This window comes from Bubalus kerabau, chromosome 22 (genome assembly GCF_029407905.1).
Source record: "Bubalus kerabau isolate K-KA32 ecotype Philippines breed swamp buffalo chromosome 22, PCC_UOA_SB_1v2, whole genome shotgun sequence".
Classification (NCBI taxonomy): domain Eukaryota; kingdom Metazoa; phylum Chordata; class Mammalia; order Artiodactyla; family Bovidae; genus Bubalus; species Bubalus kerabau.
In genome coordinates this window covers 17615229-17635253 of record NC_073645.1, presented here as the reverse complement: position 1 = coordinate 17635253, position 20025 = coordinate 17615229, and the positions used below count along the sequence as shown (strand labels likewise).

General features: G+C 43.7%; 1 protein-coding gene across 1 annotated transcript in view; it reads right to left on the bottom strand.

Moving 5' to 3' along the window:
- LOC129636438 (cone cGMP-specific 3',5'-cyclic phosphodiesterase subunit alpha') overlaps window positions 1-19958 on the bottom strand; it is a 36492-nt gene extending 16534 nt beyond the window's left edge. The window contains exons 1-9 of the mRNA XM_055559817.1: window positions 19855-19958; window positions 19395-19442; window positions 14602-14751; window positions 13898-14041; window positions 12691-12759; window positions 7179-7325; window positions 6827-6934; window positions 6209-6318; window positions 4458-4545 (exon numbers count right to left, since the gene is read on the bottom strand). Coding sequence (XP_055415792.1) covers window positions 4458-4545; window positions 6209-6318; window positions 6827-6934; window positions 7179-7325; window positions 12691-12759; window positions 13898-14041; window positions 14602-14751; window positions 19395-19433 — 855 coding nt within the window. The 5' untranslated portion in view covers window positions 19434-19442; window positions 19855-19958. The remainder of the gene's footprint in view (window positions 1-4457; window positions 4546-6208; window positions 6319-6826; window positions 6935-7178; window positions 7326-12690; window positions 12760-13897; window positions 14042-14601; window positions 14752-19394; window positions 19443-19854) is intronic.
- Window positions 19959-20025: the final 67 nt, after the last annotated feature.

The following is a 20025-nucleotide window of genomic DNA, read 5'->3' as shown; positions in this document are numbered from 1 at the left end:
GGGATTGAAATGAAAACTGACCTTTTCCAGTCCTGTGGCCACTGCTGAGTTTTCCAAATTTGCTGGCATATTGAGTGCAGCACTTTCACAGCATCATCTTTCAGGATTTGGAATAGCTCAACTGGAATTCTATCACCTCCACTAGCTTTGTTCATAGTGATGCTTTCTAAGGCCCACTTGACTTCACATTCCAGGTGTCTGGCTCTAGGTCAGTGATCACACCATCGTGATTATCTTGGTCGTGAAGATCTTTTTTGTACAGTTCTTCTGTGTATTCTTGCCATCTCTTCTTAATATCTTCTGCTTTTGTTAGGTCCATACCATTTCTGTCCTTTATCGAGCACATCTTTGCATGAAATGTTCCTTTGGTGTCTCTGATCTTCTTGAAGAGATCTCCAGTCTTTCCCATTCTGTTATTTTCCTCTATTTCTTTGCATTGATCGCTGAAGAAGGCTTTCTTATCTCTTCTTGCTATTCTTTGGAACTCTGCATTCAGATGCTTGTATCTTTCCTTTTCTCCTTTGCTTTTCGCTTCTCTTCTTTTCACAGCTATTTATAAGGCCTCCCCAGACAGCCATTTTGCTTTTTTGCATTTCTTTTCCATGGGGATGGTCTTGATCCCTGTCTCCTGTACAATGTCACGAATCTCATTCCATAGTTCATCAGGCACTCTATCTATCAGATCTAGGCCCTTAAATCTATTTCTCACTTCCACTGTATAATCATAAGGGATTTGATTTAGGTCATACCTGAATGGTCTAGTGGTTTTCCCTACTTTCTTCAATTTAAGTCTGAAGTTATAAATTTTATGAAGAAATGTTCTGAATAAAAAAAGTTCTGTTATTTATGCTAAATAATACATTTTGTCATTTTGACAGTACATTGTAGTATTAAAGTTTATATTCTGAGAAATTTGGCTAACAAGGGCTTTAACCCCTATTCATTAGGTTAAAGCGTGGATTTCTTTTTTTTTTTTTTAATTTTATTTTATTTTTAAACTTTACATAATTGTATTAGTTTTGCCAAATATCAAAATGAATCCACCACAGGTATACGTGTGTTCCCCATCCTGAACCCTCCTCCCTCCTCCCTCCCCATTCCATCCCTCTGGGTCGTCGCAGTGCACCAGCCCCAAGCATCCAGTATTGTGCATCGAACCTGGACTGGCAACTCGTTTCATATATGATATTTTACATGTTTCAATGCCATTCTCCCAAATCTTTCCACCCTCTCCCTCTCCCACCGAGTCCATAAGACTGTTCCATACATCAGTGTCTCTTTTGTTGTCTCATACACAGGGTTATTGTTACCATCTTTCTAAATTCCATATATATGCGTTAGTATACTGTATTGGTGTTTTTCCTTCTGGCTTACTTCACTCTGTATAATAGGCTCCAGTTTCATCCACCTCATTAGAACTGATTCAAATGTATTCTTTTTAATGGCTGAGTAATACTCCATTATGTATATGTACCACAGCTTTCTTATCCATTCATCTGCTGATGGACATCTAGGTTGCTTCCATGTCCTGGCTATTATAAACAGTGCTGAGATGAACATTGGGGTACACGTGTCTCTTTCCCTTCTGGTTTCCTCAGTGTGTATGCCCAGCAGTGGGATTGCTGGATCATAAGGCAGTTCTATTTCCAGTTTTTTAAGGAATCTCCACACTGTTCTCCATAGTGGCTGTACTAGTTTGCATTCCCACCAACAGTGGAAGAGGGTTCCCTTTTCTCCACACCCTCTCCAGCATTTATTATTTGTAGACTTTTGGATCGCATCCATTCTGACTGGTGTGAAATGGTACCTCATTGTGGTTTTGATTTGCATTTCTCTGATAATGAGTGATGTTGAGCATCTTTTCATGTGTTTGTTAGCCATCTGTATGTCTTCTTTGGAGAAATGTCTATTTAGTTCTTTGGCCCATTTTTTGATTGGGTCATTTATTTTTCTGGAGTTGAGCTGTAGGAGTTGCTTGTATATTTTTGAGATTAGTTGTTTGTCAGTTGCTTCATTTGCTATTATTTTCTCCCATTCTGAAGGCTGTCTTTTCACCTTGCTAATAGTTTCCTTTGATGTGCAGAAGTTTTTAAGGTTAATTAGGTCCCATTTGTTTATTTTTGCTTTTATTTCCAATATTCTGGGAGGTGGGTCATAGAGGATCCTGCTGTGATGTATGTCAGAGAGTGTTTTGCCTATGTTCTCCTTTAGGAGTTTTATAGTTTCTGGTCTTACATTTAGATCTTTAATCCATTTTGAGTTTATTTTTTGTGTATGGTGTTAGAAAGTGTTCTAGTTTCATTCTTTTACAAGTGGTTGACCAGATTTCCCAGCACCACTTGTTAAAGAGATTGTCTTTAATCCATTGTATATTCTTGCCTCCTTTGTAAAAGATAAGGTGTCCTGACTAGTTTAGAATACAGACAGTTCTGTCCTCAAAGCAGGGAATCCAACTCTACTGGGACATAAAGCCTGATAATATATAAAACACAATGAGTAATGCCTACAAAATGGCAAAATTGCTAGATAGGGATTTGCCTTATGTAAAAAAATTAAAGTTTTAAATATAAGTATTTCCTCTATACAGTAAATAAACAGAAGAACTGTACTGTCTTCCAAAAATGTGAAAAGAACATCTGATGTTAAAATTTCATGTTTTCAGCATTCAGTTTGCCTGCTCATAAAAAGCTCTGTGATTGCATTTATTGCCTAGTGACTCTATTTACAACCCTTAAAAGTCTGCAATTAGCAGGTCAAATAGCATTGTAGATAGGTCCTTGCCAAGGTGGCATGGATTACTAGGATGCGATATTCTTTTTTAAAAAGAGTAAGCCTTTATCTAGCCATGAAAACCAGTTCAGACTGCAGAGTAAATAACATTGAAAAATTAAGATGGGAAACAACAACTCTATTTTAAATTCTCAAATCCAAGAAAGTAAAAATATATGAGCTACTAGGAGCCCTTCCATAGTTAAGCATTTAAACATTTGGCTATAAAGGTTTTAGAATATATTTTGCATTAGTAGGTAAACGTAAAATTAAATAAATTATTTTTGATACTGCATGCCTGTGGTATATGTAATCAGCTGGATATATGGAAGATCCTTACTCAGAAACATAAGACCATCCCAACCAGTAAGGCAAGACCCTTAACAAACTGGGTGGATAACAAGTTACTATCATATTCGTGAACTACTTTCAATTCTATTTTTTCCAACTCTCACAGAACAGATATCCTCATTCTTTTTATGATACTACTGCAGGAACAGGTCCTGGCTACACACGAGAGTGATGAAAACTCTTACTAAAAATGCAGATTTCTAGATCCAATCCCCAGGGAGCCTGGTAAGTGGGAGAAGCAGCCCAGGACGTGTTTTTAACCACCTGCCCCCTTCTGCCCTGTGAAATCGATAATTCAGTGCAGTTGGTCTCTGTCCTCCTGTCTGGATGCTGCATCAATCACAGGCTATTAAAAATATTTAAGCCATAAGTCTGTTTTCTTTTCCCACTTTTCTGCCTAATTGCCCTTACAAATTTTTCCCACTTGGCTTTTGATTACCTAGAAGAATGTAATATTATCTTGAAACTTGGACATATTTCCTTGTACCCCTTCCCCTGAGCCTTTAATAAGCAATTATTATCAAAAGTGAAAAAAGCTCCAGTCTCCCAAGGGCTTATTTATCCTAATGAGTTTGTGTGATTCTAGACAATTTCTCTGTGCAGACAGAAGAATGTTCCCTTCTATCTAACAATGATTCATTCTGAGTTAGAATCTTCTCAGATTTGTTCTCAAGCATAACTAGATTATATTCAAAACTTTTCCAACAAGCCTATATACTCTTTAAATAAAATCAATAAAAAGAAAAATCTTTTTATCGAAAGTTAGTAGTACATGATATTGTATAAATCACAATGAATTCAGGACCAAGCTTAACCCACTTCCCGTGAAAAGTTCCCTGATCCCACCCCTCTTCTCTCCTATGCCCCACCCACTCCTGAATGGGACATCTCCCTCATTGACTCAGTGCCTCTGATGGCAGCTGTCTGATCTTACAGCCTGATTTTCATGGCTACCCCCAAACTACCAACACCTGACTGTCTCAAAGATCCAGACAATGCCTTAACAGTACATGCCCTATGAATAAGAAAAGCAGTGGCTGTGTAGCCTCCCCTTTTTACATTCATATGTACCCAAGGTAAACTTTTTCTTCTTACTCTACAGACCCACAGAGATTCTGTGACTTTTCATAGCTCTTTCCTCCTCTATCTCAGCTACTTCCAATTTGATTGTTCAAAAACTATCGCAATATAGTCATTTCTATCAATTGACTTCAATAAGGGTATATGCACTGTCAGCCACCAGCATTCAGGATGATCCTCTTGCTAAGCATTTTCTGTGGGTTAGCACTTTGATCCAGAGCTTGTGAGCTGCCCTAGAGAGAGAGAGACCCACGTACCTCATCCTGCAGGAGCGTCTTGCTGTACTCCAGGTGGTGCCTCTCCAAGATGGAAGAGCCGTGAAGCCTTGCTAGCGGAGATGTGGACCTAGGAGGAAAAGGGTCATTTTAGCTATTTAAAGATGACACATAAGATCACACAGTACAGAATCTTTGCAATCTGAGGATTTTTTTTTCATGTCTTCCCTCTCCCCTAATGACTGTGAAACAGTTGAAAGTAACATATTGGAAAAGAATTTTTAGATTTAGAACAGAAGAATATGCTCTTTAAAAAAAAAAAATCTTTTTAAGAAAAACCCTAATTTGTTAAATGCATAAAATGATTTAATTGCTTGAACTACAAAGTTTCTCTCACAGAAAGAAAAGGAAGAAGGTCAGCTCGCCCATCGCTGATGGAACCCATGCAGACTCCCAACACCAGGCCAAAGCAGAAGTCTGGGATGTGGTCTCATCTCTTCTGCAAACCTGGAGAAGAGATGCCACATCCCATTTGGCTACTCTCTTTTCATCTACGGCAAGTTAGATTTGACTGTTTGGGATTTGTTTCTTCATCAGTAAAAGAGGGGAACAATAGTAACTCCCAGGTGGGAGGGCTACAAGGATTCAAAAAGGCCATAGGTATCAAGTTCTCAGCTGGTCTCCCAGTACACAAGTGCTCAATAAACATTCATTCCTTTGAAACTGAATTGGCTGAAGCAGTTAGGAGGGCGGAAGAGAGCTCAGTCTTTGTCAGGAAACCTGCATTCAGGAATGCGGAACAGCCAGCATGGGCTGGAGCTCTTAGAGGAAGATGTGTCTTGCCCGAACCCAGACTGGGAATCCCCACTTCAGGGCAAAGCCTGATTGGTAGAGTTGCTGAAGGTGAAAAGTCACTGCTTAATTCATTGAGTAAATTTCTTGAGCATCTACTATGTAATTTCAGACATACAATTTCAGGTGATTCTCACAGCAGTCTTTGAGAGGTCAATATTGTACCCATTTAACAGTTAAGAAACTGAATCTCGAATACATTAAGTGATTTACCCAAGATCACTTAACAAGAAGTGTTTGGATCCCACAAACCCAGACTCCAAAGCTCATTCTCTCTAAAAGGTCTCACTTCCTCTGGTACCTTGTGGGCAGTGGGTTATGTGTAGGAGATGAGGATATAGCGCAGCCAAGGCAGACAGAGCTTCTTAAATGTCACTATCAAGGAGCTAGGTTGGCCATGGCATTGCTGACCAATTTTGAAAGTGCCAATGACATAGTAACAGTAATAATAATAATACCTGATAATCATTAACCACCAAGCACCAACCGTGAGCTGACTGCTTTGTATGCATAGCCTTATTTAATCTTCACAGTGACCTTAAGTGTTAGGTAGCATTATTATAGTTCTTATTTTCCCAATGAGAAACTCAAAGCTTAGAAAGTTTAAATAATTTGTGAACTCAGTAAATACAAATCTGTCCGAGCTGAGAGCCTGCACTTCTTTTCTTAGGCAAGAGGGGAAGGTGGTGATGATGTTAAGATGCAAGGTCAGCTGGTGGAGGAACAAGGACGAGCAACATGAGAGGTAGTGAGCCCAGGAAGAAACGTTCTCTAGCTTGAGTTGGGGGTGTCACCCAAGGGTGTACAACTGCAAGTCGAAGATCAATGCACCTAAAGGTATGAATTCAATACTTTGATGAAATAAAGCTGAAAAAGTGAAGGCATTTACAAATGAGGTAGGGGCACCAGAACTATCGATGCGGCAGCATATGTTCACTTACTTCATCTGATACAAATTATTGGTGCCTCTGTGGTCAATGTCGTGGCAGAAGGCAGCAGCAATCATGGCAAAGGCTTCAAGGTCTGTGTAGTATTTCTTCAGTCTTCCTGTCTAAAAGAAAATAGACATATATTTTCACTTACATTAATACATTATGCAGCATGTGCAGCGAGGCCTGTCCCTGATGGAGAAGGGGGTCTGCTGTGTTTTGAGAGCAAGCTTGCTTGCTTTCTTTTTTGGTCACACCGCGTGGCATGTGGGATCTTAGTTCTCTGATCAGGGATCAAACCTTGACCCTTTGCATTGGAAGCACTGAACCACCAGGGAAGTCCCAAACTGGTTTTATTTCTTGTAGCTCATTCTGGGCAGTTACAAACCTAGCAGGTAACTGAATTTTTTCCTTGAAAGACGTAAGTACATGAGTGTCAGAGTTATAATCCAGTCAAGCGCCCAGGGATACCCACATGCCCTGGCATCATCTCCAGAGGATTTGGGGATTTATGGGATTGTATCCATGAATTCCAAAATTACAGATCTAATGTGATAGCCTGTATCTATTCTCACCACGTTCAGGAGGGAGGCACGCAGGTTTTCACCAATTGCTGTGCTCCATACCTACCATCAGCAAAGTGAACATGGTCTGCCCCACATTAAACCCATGTCGCCAGTTGTGGTACGTGACGGCCCGGTACCCCTTCCTCACCGTGTACATCCATCTGGTGAGAACCTGCCGCCAAAGAAGACAACACCACTCAGACTTTGGAACAGAATTCTAAAGGTTAGAAGGTCTGTGACAACCTTATCTGAAAAGATAGGATCGCCTTGTTTACAGGGTTTAAGCGGATATATTGACAAAGTTAATGATAATTTAAGATCCACACTGCAGGGAATCTGTTTGAACCACAGGTAATTTTACACAGTGGCGAACTGCCACAGAATCACACCATATTTTACATTAAACACCATCTAACCTCTACAGGTACTTTGAATTTCTCCACCACGTTTATTTCAAAAAACAGCCGAAGTCCACACTTAATCAGTTCGTGCTCTGTGATGGGCAAGTCGCTGAAGCGGAATTCATACAGGTCTGCAGTCCATGGGTCTGGCAGGTCCTCCTTCTGTTGAAACCAGGACCAAAGGTTCCAGTTTACATTGTTTTTTATCCCTTTAGTCAGACACAAAATTACAATGCAGTGATGCCACATGCACTCCCCTGAGCCTGTACGTACCCAGTACTGGGTTACGCCCCTATTATCCTCACAACAAACCTGCACAACGACCCTCAGGTTCCATATGGTTAAACTGGGGCTCAGCCATCCTGAGAAGCTTTCTACGTGACGCATTCAATTCCAAAGCAGACCCCAGAGGCTACTTTCTTTCTCTGATGCAAAATAAAATGTTGAATTACAGCAGCAATGGCAACCCACTCCAGGACTCTTGCCTGGAGAATCCCAGGGACAGAGGAGCCTGGTGGGCTGCAGTCCATGGGGTCTCTAAGAGTCAGACACGGCTGAGCGACTTCACTTTGACTTTTCGCTTTCCTGCATTGGAGAAGGCAATGGCAACCCACTCCAGTGTTCTTGCCTGGAGAATCCCAGGGACAGAGGAGCCTGGTGGGCTGCCATCCATGGGGTCGCACAGAGTCGGACACGACAGAAGCCACTTAGCAGCAGCAGCAGCAACCCATTTTCAATACTCAACTTCTCTTTTTCCCTTTCTAGAAATATTTAGTAAACAGTAAATGATGGCTTGATTCAGTTCTATCATATTTTCTTTACCTGTTCAGTGATGCTTTCCCACTAGTCTGTGGGTTCCCTAAGGATGGGATCATGGTGTGTTACCTGCTGCGGTAACAGAACCTGAGGGCTTGTCCCACAGAGGTGCTTGGTTAATGTTCATTGAATTAATGAATGAATGTCCCCAGTGTCCTGGTACACCCTCAGACATCTCATTTAACCCACCCCTTGTCAGGATTTAGGACCAGATGAAAAACAGTTGAACTGTTTTTTCACGAACATGGCTTGGGAAGCAAAAATGTGGGTCTTGCCTTTAAGGACTTAACTTATTGAAGTGGTTAAAAATACAGATAGTGAAAGGTGAGATTCTGGAGTGGTGTGTATTCAGCTGATATGATAGACAGCAGGGCGGAGACAACCCCACACGAAGAAAGAAGCAGGTGAGGAAAGAAAGAAAGAAGGAAGCACACAGTCTGCTGTGTGGCCCAGTAGACGGACGTACAGGAGCAGTTCAGTTCCGTGGGTGTTCACTGAGCCCATAGTAAACCCTCAATACTGTGCTAAGGTCACATCCCTCAGAAAGTTCAGGCTTGGCCCATAGGATGATTCATGTTCTATTTGTACAAATTTCAACACCAAATGCTATATGGCTTTTTTAAATACAATTATGGTATCTGTTCACCTAACTCCCAAGTCAGAGCTGGCCCTCACACCTTTGCCCTTCTTTGCAGGGTCTTCCAGATTCTCCGAGGAAGAAGAACCCCTTCTCCCCAAGGCCACTCTTAGATGGTCACTTTGGGCAGCGATCTCTCTCCTGCAAAGCAATAGTTTTGAGCCAGGAAACTAGTGTTCACTTCTGGGTTGGGGTTAGCTACATTAGTATTCTCATCTGTGAAATGCGGATAACAATAGTAACATTTTTGTCTTTGTTGTTTTAATGAAAAAGCAGTACCAATTTTATTTTCACGTGTCAAAAACAATTAGAGGGGATTTGTCACATGACCCTTAGGGAAAGTGAAAGTTGCTCAGTCATGTGTGACTCTTAGCAAGCCCATGGACTCTACAGTCCGTGGAATTTTCCAGGCCAGAATACTGGAATAGGTAGCCTTTCCCTTCTCGAGGGGATCTTCCCAACCCAGGGATTGAACCCAGGTCTCCCGCATTGCAGGTATATGCTTTACCAGCTGAGCCATAAGGGAAGTCCCTAGTAGCACTTCCCAAAGCTCCTTCCTCACAGGGCCTCTAGCCCTTCCTCCACTGTTCCTTCTTCTCGTCACTTTCTCTCTGTCCAGAACTTCCCCGATTCCTTGCCCATGGGAGCTCCTTTTTCCTTTTGTTCATTTTTTAATTATCCAACAGACATTTATTGGTTCCTATTTGTGTTGTAGGCATTATGGATAAAACAATGTCACTGCTCCCTGAAATGCACATTCTTGTGGGGAGAAATGGAAAATAAGCACATATAAAAATCAGACCAAGAACTGTGGGGTGCAGTGAGGGGTGCCCCATGCCACAGAACCTCCCTGCTGGAAGTCACCTCTGCCCTGCTGTTCTCAGAGTATTATGTAAAGATCAAATGTGAAAACATTTTTTAAAGCATTACAAGGTCAGTCATACTAACATGTAAGTGTGCATTTTTAGCAAGAAACAAAGTAAGAAGTTCTCAGAATTATGACTCCCAGGCCCAATTTGCAGACATAGGCAAACCATTGTAATAATACTATAATACAGAAATCACAGGTTTTGAAGAACAGCAGTCATACAACAGTGATACAGAGAGCTTGATAGAAATAAAGGCTTTTGCTTGGTCTGAGAAGTAGGAACTCTAGCACCAAAGGCTGGTTTTCTCCTCTTTGATGGAACCCACAGCCGAGATTGAGAATGAGAGGCAGTGAGCATGAGAGATTGAGAGAAGTCACCCTCTCTGTAACTGCATGTGACTGTAACATGGCCCCACTGGCCTCCTGCATCCAGGCTAGCTCGCTCCCTCTGCTCCAGAGACCCCTGACCATCTGATCAGGTCACTTCCTGGGTCCCAGTGTGCCAGGCTGCCATGTGTGGTCTTCCCCACCTCCCTGCCAGGCCTCACAGGCTGCTCCCCTCTTCCACTCGCTGGGGTCTGGCCACACCAGCTGTGTCCCCCTACCCTGGCCTGGACTGTCCTGCTTTCCCTTCTCATTGCCAAGCCCGCATCATCACTCTCTGCCCACCCAGCTCCCGCGTCCCCTTCAGGCCTACACGCCATGGCCTTCATCTCATTCTCCACCACCTTCTGTGAGGAGAGTCAGGCCCTCGGCCTCCCCAGGGCCCTTGGTGCTCACACCCTATGAACCCGTCCATTCAAGGCAGGGTCATTGCTTGTATTTTTTGTCTAATAAACAAGGGGTTTCTTGAGCCAGGTGAGAACCAGACCACATTATCTTTTGCCCTTGGGACTTGACAGTTTCTGGTATCATAGTGCATCTCAATAATTAGTGAATGAATGAAAAAAAAAAAAACTCAGTGAAGGAGGAGTGAATGAGGTACTTCTCTGGGATATTCTCTCTACATCTTCTATGGTCTGGTAAACAGGAGCTACAGGGCATCTGTGAGTGACCTGAAATGTCCCAGTAAGCAGGGGGAAGAAGGGGGACAACCTTCCCCACTTCCTCTGCCCAAGTTGCAGTGCTGCTTGCTCAGTCCTTACCAGCACAGCCACACACGCCTGCTGTTACGCCTATAAAAGAGGGCCACGCCTTCCCCGAGCCAAGAATTAAAGCGTATCCCTGGAGAAAATCATGGTAAGTGAAGATGCATATATATTTATGCCGCTTGGAAATTATGCCAAGATAGTTTCAGAGTACCCCTCTGAAATACGTATTTGTTTCTTAAGTTCGGCTTCCCTGATAGCTCAGCTGGTAAAGAATCTGCCTGCAATGCAGGAGACCCCAGTTCAATTCCTGGGTTGTGAGGATCTGCTGGAGAAGGGATAGGCTACCCACTCCAGTATTCTTGGGCTTCCCTTGTGGCTCAGCTGGTAAAGAATCTGCCTGCAATGCGAAAGACCTGGTTTTGATCCCTGGGTTGGGAAGAACCCTTGGAGAACGGAAAGGCTACCCACTCCAATATTCTGGCCTGGAGAATTCCATGGACTGTAGAGTCCATGGGGTCACAAAGATGCATGTATATATTTATGCTGCTTGGAAATTATGCCAAGATAGTTTCAGAGAACCCCTCTGAAATCTGTGTTTGTTTAAGTTACATGCAGCAATGATTTAGGATGAGCTTTAGAGCATATCTTATATTCAAAACAAGCCATTTTGTTGTAAAGCTACTGATTCTTTGCCCATTTTATTGCTTTTCCATCATAAGGCCCTTCCCTCCTCTAAACAGAGAACTAGAAAATTTCTAACATGTCATGAATATCAATTAAAGCTTTGTTTTACAAAGAAGATGAGTTCTGTTGGGGGCAAATGAGCAGAAGGAAGGGTCATCTTCTGGACTACATGTGAGAGGGAAGTGCTCACCAGTTAAGTCAAAGAGAGTGAGAGAAGGAGGAAGAGCCTTAGGTAACACGAAAACATGCAAGGTGTCAAAACATAGAGGTCAAAGGCCACTGGCTCTGTGGTGATACAGCCAAGGGCCAGGACGGGGAGACAGAGCTTATGAAAGATGGGGATGGGAAGGTGAGATATTCAGTATATCTTAGCTCAGAAGAAAAGAATGCAGATCGCAAAGGGGCAGTGGAAAACAGGATAGGGTAGTTAGGGAGGCAAACAAATGTGACATTACTTCAATTTCAGACAGATTGTATTCAAGCCTCTGAAATTCAAAGGTCTAGGGGCCTTGATAAATATCCCAGGCTTTTAGTTGGGACCCCAGAAGGGCCACCCTCTAGAAATAAAGATTCTACCCAAGTAGCAAGGGCAAACCTAAGACAGACCATCCCTAACGAACTCTAAAACCAGCTCCTTCACCGGCCAGAAGAAAATTAACCCTCTGAAGAGAACGATAACATCACCCAGAGCCCTTCCAAGTTTTTATCCACAATGTCTGGTTCTCAATGAAAAATTTATGAAGTATGCCTTAAAATGATCAAATGAGTAAAACTCAAGAGTAAATATAGACAGTAGAATCAGACATATAGGTGATTCAGGTATTGAGAATTTAAAATCACTATGATGAATAAATTTAAGAAGATTGACAAAAAGAGAGAGAAAGTAGAAAAAATGACAAAGTTTCAGCATAGAGTTGAAATCTTAAAAAAAAAAAAAAAGTTAAATATACATCCTAGAACTGAACAAGAGAAGTTCTGAAATTAAAAACTTACCTCATGGGTTTAACAGTTGACTGAAGAAAATTTGGGTGACTTTAAATAGTAGATACAAAATACAGGATTAGTGACTGGAAGAGAAGTTATTTCAACTGGACATAATAGGGGTGACCCAGTGGCAGCAACAGGAAAGAAAGAATTCCTCCAGGCCCAGAAGAGAAGCTAGAGATGGCAGAAATGATAACGGTGCCTCTAAGGGTCTACCTGTAATTCTGCCACATCTTCAAGGGTGGCCATGGTGTAATCCAAAGCTATTCAAATAAACCAGGCCATGCTATCCCCTAGAGTCTGTGCCTGAACTGTCTTGTGCAGTGGTCTAGATTAGCTGTGATTCTAATTTACCTTTGTGGACTGCACTGTGGGGGACAAAGAGGAAGAAAAGCAGGGAACCATATTTTATTTAAAAGGCATTAAGGATAGAAGTAAAACACTTACCAAAATTGTGACAAGCTGTTTTTCTTCACAGTCTTCAATTACATCTATATTTAACTTCTCTTTAAATTTCTAAAATGTAAAAGCAAAGAAGTGTGAAATTCCTATAAAGTCGATTTCTGCGTGATTCCTTTACTCTTAAAATCAGTTAAAATAAAGCATGCTCTAATGAGTCCCATGACAAAGTGCCATACAAAGGTCTATAGCACTGGATTATGTAGAATTTTCTCTAAAAAACAATTACTCTTTCTTATCCTCCAAAATGTAACAGCAGCTGTCTCAAAGAGAGAGAGGAAGGAGACATTGATAGTTCACACGTAGGCGAGAAAAATGAGTGGCTTACATCTGTTTTTCTATTAGTTTATAGCAATTTCCCTGTATTTCCCCAGACATTTTCATCTTCAACATATCAAATTCTCAAATTTCTTTTACATCTCAAACCACCCAGCAAAAACAAACAAAAACACCCCAGGAAAACTATATCACACATTCTCTGAAAGCTAGGGAAATAAAGGAATAGAGATCATAGGTGTGTGATATTTCCCCTTCATTTGGTGGTGATTAGAACACTTCTAGCAAATACCTACTGGCTCCCCAATCACCCATGATGTTGATTTGGTCATGTTTGTACACTGAAAATTTTAGTGAATGTGATATGAGGGAAGACTTGAAATGAGCTTGCACAGCTGGGCTTGCGGTCTGGCACTTGTCATCACCATGAGAAGAACATCTATCAGGTATGATGATCAAGGATGACAGATGCAGAGAGCCAACCAAATGCACAGCTTACAGCCCAACCAAAATCAGTCGAAGCCTGGCCAACCCATAAATGCACGAGAAATAGATGCCTATTGTCATATACAACTGACAGGTTACGGTTGTTATAAAGTATTACATGGCCAACAGCTGACGGTTCCCTCCATGGAAATATTTTTTTCTGTGCTAATAGTCCAGTCTAGACCTAACTATTCCAGCTTCTACAGAGCTATTTTAAACAAAGAGCTGTTCCAACCAAGCAGTCTGGACATTCAGTAAGGGTCTGTGTACTATGAACCACCCAAATTCTCCCTGACCCCTCCTTCTTTGTCTCCCCCTCCTCAGCCCAAGACTAAACTTATTCTCCTCTGTCAGACCTCTGGGTACTTCAGTGAAATCCAGAAGCCATGGTTAAACAGCATCTAATCTCCGTAGGACTGAATTCCTCACTTACCAAAATAGACTTGATTTCATCAGGCGTAGCCTTGGTGTGGTTCATGAGCATTTCTTGGGCTATGTCCTTTCTGTTCTCCAGCTTATTCATTTTCTCATAAGTGTCAGTATTTAAGAGAGACCATCCAAGAAACTGTGTGAGAGTCTGAAATTGATAAAATGTGATTCAATTCTCTAAAATTAAAGGAAAATTGATTTGGAGGCAACAGTCTGCATGCTTTCCTATCCAGCAATCTCTCTTCCCCAATCAAAAACCCAGTTTCTTGTTTTAATCTAAGAAAAAAATACTAATAGTCAGCCCCAGACAATAAAATTGGCTAAGCCCTTGTTTTGGAAGTGCTTCATGCACCATGGATACTTTATTAGAGGAGGGGATGACCAAAATCCAATCAGGTAAAGCATGACTTGAATCAGACAGGGCTGGGGGTGACAGCAAGGAGGAGAGGGGGAAAAAGGGAGAGAAACCTTTTCTCCAATTTCCTACTACTGGAAAGAATTTTGATTAAGTCAAACATTCACACTTTGGTAGAAAACAGTGCAGTTTTATGGAGATCAGGAAACAAATGACACAATAACGACATATTGACGGCAAGCGTGTGTGACTCACGTCTTAATTACACTTTGGAAACATCTTTCCAGAACAACAATTATGCATCCTCTATTCATGAATTTCATCTCCCTCCATTATTTTATAATTGCACTCACCTCAGCGATGTGCTCATCATATTCATCAAAAGGCTTTCCATCCTTCCTGTTGTAAAATGTAGCTACGCCCACGATGTCTTCTTTTTTGTTGACAATAGGCAGGGACAAGACATTTTTAATGACCCAGCCAGTTTCATCTACAGGTCCTTTCTACAAACAAAAAAGACACAGGTTATTTTTCAGGTTTTAGTTTGAAATTACTATATATTCACAGGATGTGGCAAGAGAAATGTACAGAGAAATGCATGTGCCCTTTACCCAGTTTTCTTCATGGTATCATCTTGTGCCATTATGGTACACTAGCAAAACCAGGGAACACATATTGGTATGATCCATGGAGCTTAACCAGGTTTAACCAGATTTGTATGTGTTTGTGCATGTGTGGGGGTGTGGAGGGCTGTTTTTATGCAAATTCATCACATATGTAGCTATGTACAACATCCCTGGAATTGAGAGAATTAATCCAAGAATTAACCCACTTGCACTACCCCATTATAGCCATCCCCTTGCTATCCCCCACTTAGGTTGCTTTCAATTTAGATAAAGAATAATTTGGGGGTGTTTGATGCACAATTCCTATGCTGTGACAGAACGTGGCTAGAACTATGCAGTCATAAAGCACTCTTGTACATTTGACTAAGTGTCCTAGAACCAAGTGTCTATATTGTGACAACCCTACCCTCTTCTCTTTGATCCCCTTCCCAGCCCTAGGATGGGAAGCATTTACCTCTATTATCTCAGTGCTCCCTGTTCACTTTTTCTGTCCTCCAATACCTATCTAGCTAATTCCTTAAACTCTGTTGAAACACCTAATGTGGTTTCTGTTTTCCTGACTGATCCACCAAGATCGTCCTTTGTCCTGTGGTGTGGTTCCATTTAGTAAACGTCTGTCAAGTCCCGTGATGTTTCAGAACCTGGGTTAGCTGCTGAGGTGCAGAGGTGAAGAAGTCACAGTCCCCAACCTCGAGATAACAGTGTGTTAGGGTATGCACACACAGAAGTTCAGGAGTGCTTCTCAAAGTGTCAGCCAAGAATCAAGGGCAACAGATCTTTCTTTTTTAGCCAGTTTCATAAATCTCTGGGAGTGTGTCTTAAATAAGCTTCCCAGGTGATTCTGAAGTCCTCAGAAGTCTGAAAGCCATCGCGTGGCATCTGCACAGCACGCGACAAAACAAAGCCAGCTAAGTCCCCAGCACACCACACCGCTCCTCCTTCTGCCTGCTCTCAGCTTGTTTACTCATCCTCAGAGATGCAGGTTAAGTCTCGCCTCTCCCAGGGAGGATTCTCTAGCTTTTCACCCACGTGGAACTTTCCTTTTTCAGAATTCCATCAGCACTTTTAGCCTGGATCACACAACTTAGGTACTTTGCAAATGCTTTGAACTGTTGGCTTTTGTCTCTGAGGCTATTTTCTAACCAAAGAGCAGTTCCATAAACTGTTGAATTCTACCTGGGCATATAAGGGATGCTCAATAAACAACTGCTTATTAGTTGAAGAGCTCCTCTTTATGCTGCTGTTAAGCCGCTACAGTCGTGTCCAACTCTGTGCAACCCCATAGATGGCAGCCCACCAGGCTCCTCTGTCCCTAGGATTCTCCAGAATCCTAGACAAGAGTACTGGAGTGGGTTGCCATTTCCTTCTCCAATTCTTTATGCTTGGAATGAGAAGCAAAGAAACCAAGCCTCAATTCATGCTTCCTAATGGTCGAAGCTCTGGGGGGAAAAAGTAGAGCACAGTCGTTCTCAAAATTTTCAGTTTGGGAAAATACTATGAAACATTTATATACTTATACCCTCACACAGATCAGAGACAAAATCAATAACAGAAAGTGTTATTACCTGTGTGCAAAATAACCTCGCAACCATAAGCACCTGGGTGTACATATATTTTTAAAAGCTTCCAAAATAAGTTTTACTGCCTCTGTTTTTCAGTACGAATTCATTACCTGTTCACATTCATGTGTTTTGCTATTAAATTGGAGCTTGTTCACAGAAAAGTGATAGGAGGGACTTAACACTTAAGAAAAGTAGGACAAAAACTTAAGACTGAGAATATTCTATATCCTTTTTCTTCTGTGAATTGGGATCACTTTATTGATATTAAAGGAAGAAGTACCTACTTCACTTCAAGGAACACCTCAAAGATGTCTACTTGCCAATGCCTGGAATCTGTGAACAAGTTACTTTATGTGGAAGGAGTATTAAACCAGCAGATGGAATTAAGATTATTAGTCAGCTGACCTTAAAATAGGGAAATTATCCTGGATTTTCCAGGTAGACACAATGTAATCACAAGGATCCTTACAAGTAGAAGAGAGTCAGGGTCAAAAATCAGAGACGGACATACAACAACAGGGGCAAGGTCAGGCCAATGCGATGCTAGTTTTGAAAGCGGAAGGGCACCACAAGCCAAGGCTGCCTCTAGCCCCTGGGAAAGACAAGGAGGCAGGTTCTCCCCCAGATCCTTTAGAAAGGCAGTCAGTCCTGCCAATACCTTGCATTTTGCCCAGTGTGACCCATATTAGACCTCTGACTCCAGAACTGTAAGATAACTCAGTTGTGTCACTTTAAGTCACTGAGTAGTCCTTGTTATGGCAGCAACAAGAAGCGAATACATCATGCCACCAGGGAACATAGTTTGAGAACCACTGCCTTTTCAGGTTTGCTCCAACCATAGTTCACTTTGAATCACTGGTTTTTCCATTACACTTCTCAGGTGCAAGAGGGACCAGTGAGAATGGAGGTGGGTGTGAGCAGATGGAGAGGGAAGGGGAGGCCGGGTTCGGTGGAGGCTTGGGGAGAAGGGGCGCCCTTTCCTGAGTCTGATCTTTGGGATGATGCAAAAAGGGAAAATGGAGAGGGAGGTTGAGAGCACCCCGAGATGCAGTCCTGACCCCAGTCCAAGGATGGAGGGCTGGATGGATGGAGGGCTGGGTGGGAGTGTCTCCAGCCACAGTGCAGTTCTAAAATAGTTTGCAGGGCTGAAGGGGATTCCTAGGACCCATGGTGCTGGTTGGAGGAGTCTGGCGCCTCCCAGGAACTGGCCTGTGTTAGTATCCCAGGGCCTGGAAGTGGAGCCTCCACCCTAACAGTGGATTTCTGAGCCCAGCAGCCATTGGACGGTCATCCTTTCCACAGTCAGAGGCCCAAGAAGCATGTTTTCATGGGCACTCCTCTGATGTTTCCTGGGGAACTGGGAAATTCCTGTGGGCTGGAGGGTTACCCCAGGTGAGTGCTCAACTTCCTCTGAACCATCAGAGCCCTCGTATGGCTGCTCCCATGGAAGCCACATGAAGCCCCGAGAAAGCACAGGCCCTCACACCTCAGAGTGCAGCTTGCTTCTACTGCCCTCCCTGTCCAGACAATGACTGCTTAAGGTTCAGACACCTTACGGAGTCCATGTCCCCTTCTTCCTGCCTGTGCACCCTTTCCTGGCATGCAATTACCATAAACAGAGGGGCCAGGGCTGGGCACAGTGTGGTCACACTCAGGCCTTCGACTGCAAGGAGGAAGGAGCTGGAACAAGGGCTCTGATGGTTCAGAGGAGGCTGGGCACCCACCTAGGGTAAACCTCCAGCCCATAGGAATCTCCCAGCTCCTACAAGAAACATGAGTGGAGTTCCTGTGAAAACACACTTCTCAGGCCTCTGACTGTGGGAAGGATGACCGTCCAAAGGCTGCTGGGCTCAGAAATCCACTGTTAGGGTGGAGGCTCCACTTCCTGGCCCTGGGATACTAACACAGGCCAGCTCCTGGGAGGCGCCAGACTCCTCCAACCAGCACCATGGGTCCTAGGAATCCTCTTCGGCCCTGCTAACTCTTTCACAACGGCATGGTGGCCTGAGTATGATGTCTGCATGTTTCCATGTCATCGAGCAGAAGGATGAGCGGGGAGAACAGAGGGAAACCTGCCCTGAAACTGAGCAAGTGGCCACAGGTTCTTCCAGCCTGGACACTTTTGCTGCTGAGGAAACACCCCTCAGCCTCTGCCCCCAACCCCAGCTCACCTTCACCCTGGTGTGGGCAGAGAAGCGACTCTGTGGGTGTATCTGTATAGATAGAAAGACAGCCGCTAATGGTCCCCACTGGGAAGGCTGTCTCTATTCCTGACTAGACAGGTCTCCCCGGACACGCCTGTTAAAACAGGACACAGAACAGCAGGGGCTAAAAGACAGAAAAGGAGAGGCTGTGGGGCCAAAAGCCAGGTTGTCCCAGTGGTCAGGTGGAGAGGGGGTGAGAGAGGGGACAGGTAGGGATGGGCATCTTTGGATGTTGGAGGAGGAAAAATTAAAACCAAAAGTCTGACAGCATGGGGAGCCCCCAAGAACTCAACAGGAAACTTCTTTTCCTCCTAATGGTGGCGGTGATAAGCCGCTGGAAAGGGTGTGAGAAACCTGTAGAGGGCTGAATCCAGGTGGTACGATGTTTTCAGCCAATCACTCAGGCGGAGACCATTTACTGAGCACCTGTGCTGTGCCCAGACCACTAGATGACCAGGGATGGGAGAGAACGGAGAAGTGACAGTCCCCCCCCCCGCCACCCCCAAACCCCCCCACCCGCCAATGCCAGAGTGACAAACACCCTACCTCCTTCTCTCGCCCCCCTTTCTCTTCTCCCCCTTCTTTTTTGCCTGAAGAACCTGCTACGTGGTGGCCAGCCAGGGTAAGCAGGACATAAGCCCTGTGCGTGCTTCCTGGTCACCCCCAAGCACCAGGCGGACTCTGGGGGGTGGGGGCAGTGCCGCCCCTCCTCCCTGCACTGACGGGGGTGGGGGTGGTGGCAAAGGGAAGTTACCTGAAACGTGAAGTATTCATCCGCCGGGGCGTTCAGCATGTTGCAGATCTGGAAAGCAAACGGAGCCATTAGACACAGACCAGAAGGAGGAAGGACGTGGGAGCAAGGGATTCCTCCCTAGGCCTCCAGCGCCCGCAAGCACATTATTCACTCTGGGCCTGGCGAGACCAACTGAGCTAAAAACACGCTGAAGTTGAGACAGATGGGCACCGGCCCTTAACCAGAGTGCTTACGTCTGAGAAAACGTCTCCTCCAGCAACAGAATACAGAGAAAGGGACTAAAAATAACTGCATGCACTCCCAGTTGGGGCAAAATGTAAACAGTAAGATACAAAAAACGTCACAAGCCAATGGCCATTTCTGAGATGTGGGGAGCAAAAGCGCTGACCCCGGCACACTGCACAGCCAAGGGGGTGGGCGGACCCTCTGGCCCAACCCACCAACCCGCCCCTAACCTCACCGCAATTAAGGCACCAGCTCGCCCCACCCAGGGAGCAACCTGTTTCTTGTTTTTGCTCCCTCCTGCCCGCAACAGGAGTGCCAATAAAGCCTTGCCTGAAATCCTCCTCTGGCCTCTGATCAATTGCGATTGATTAAAGAGCCGGAGGACCTGGGTGGGTAACTGTTGGCT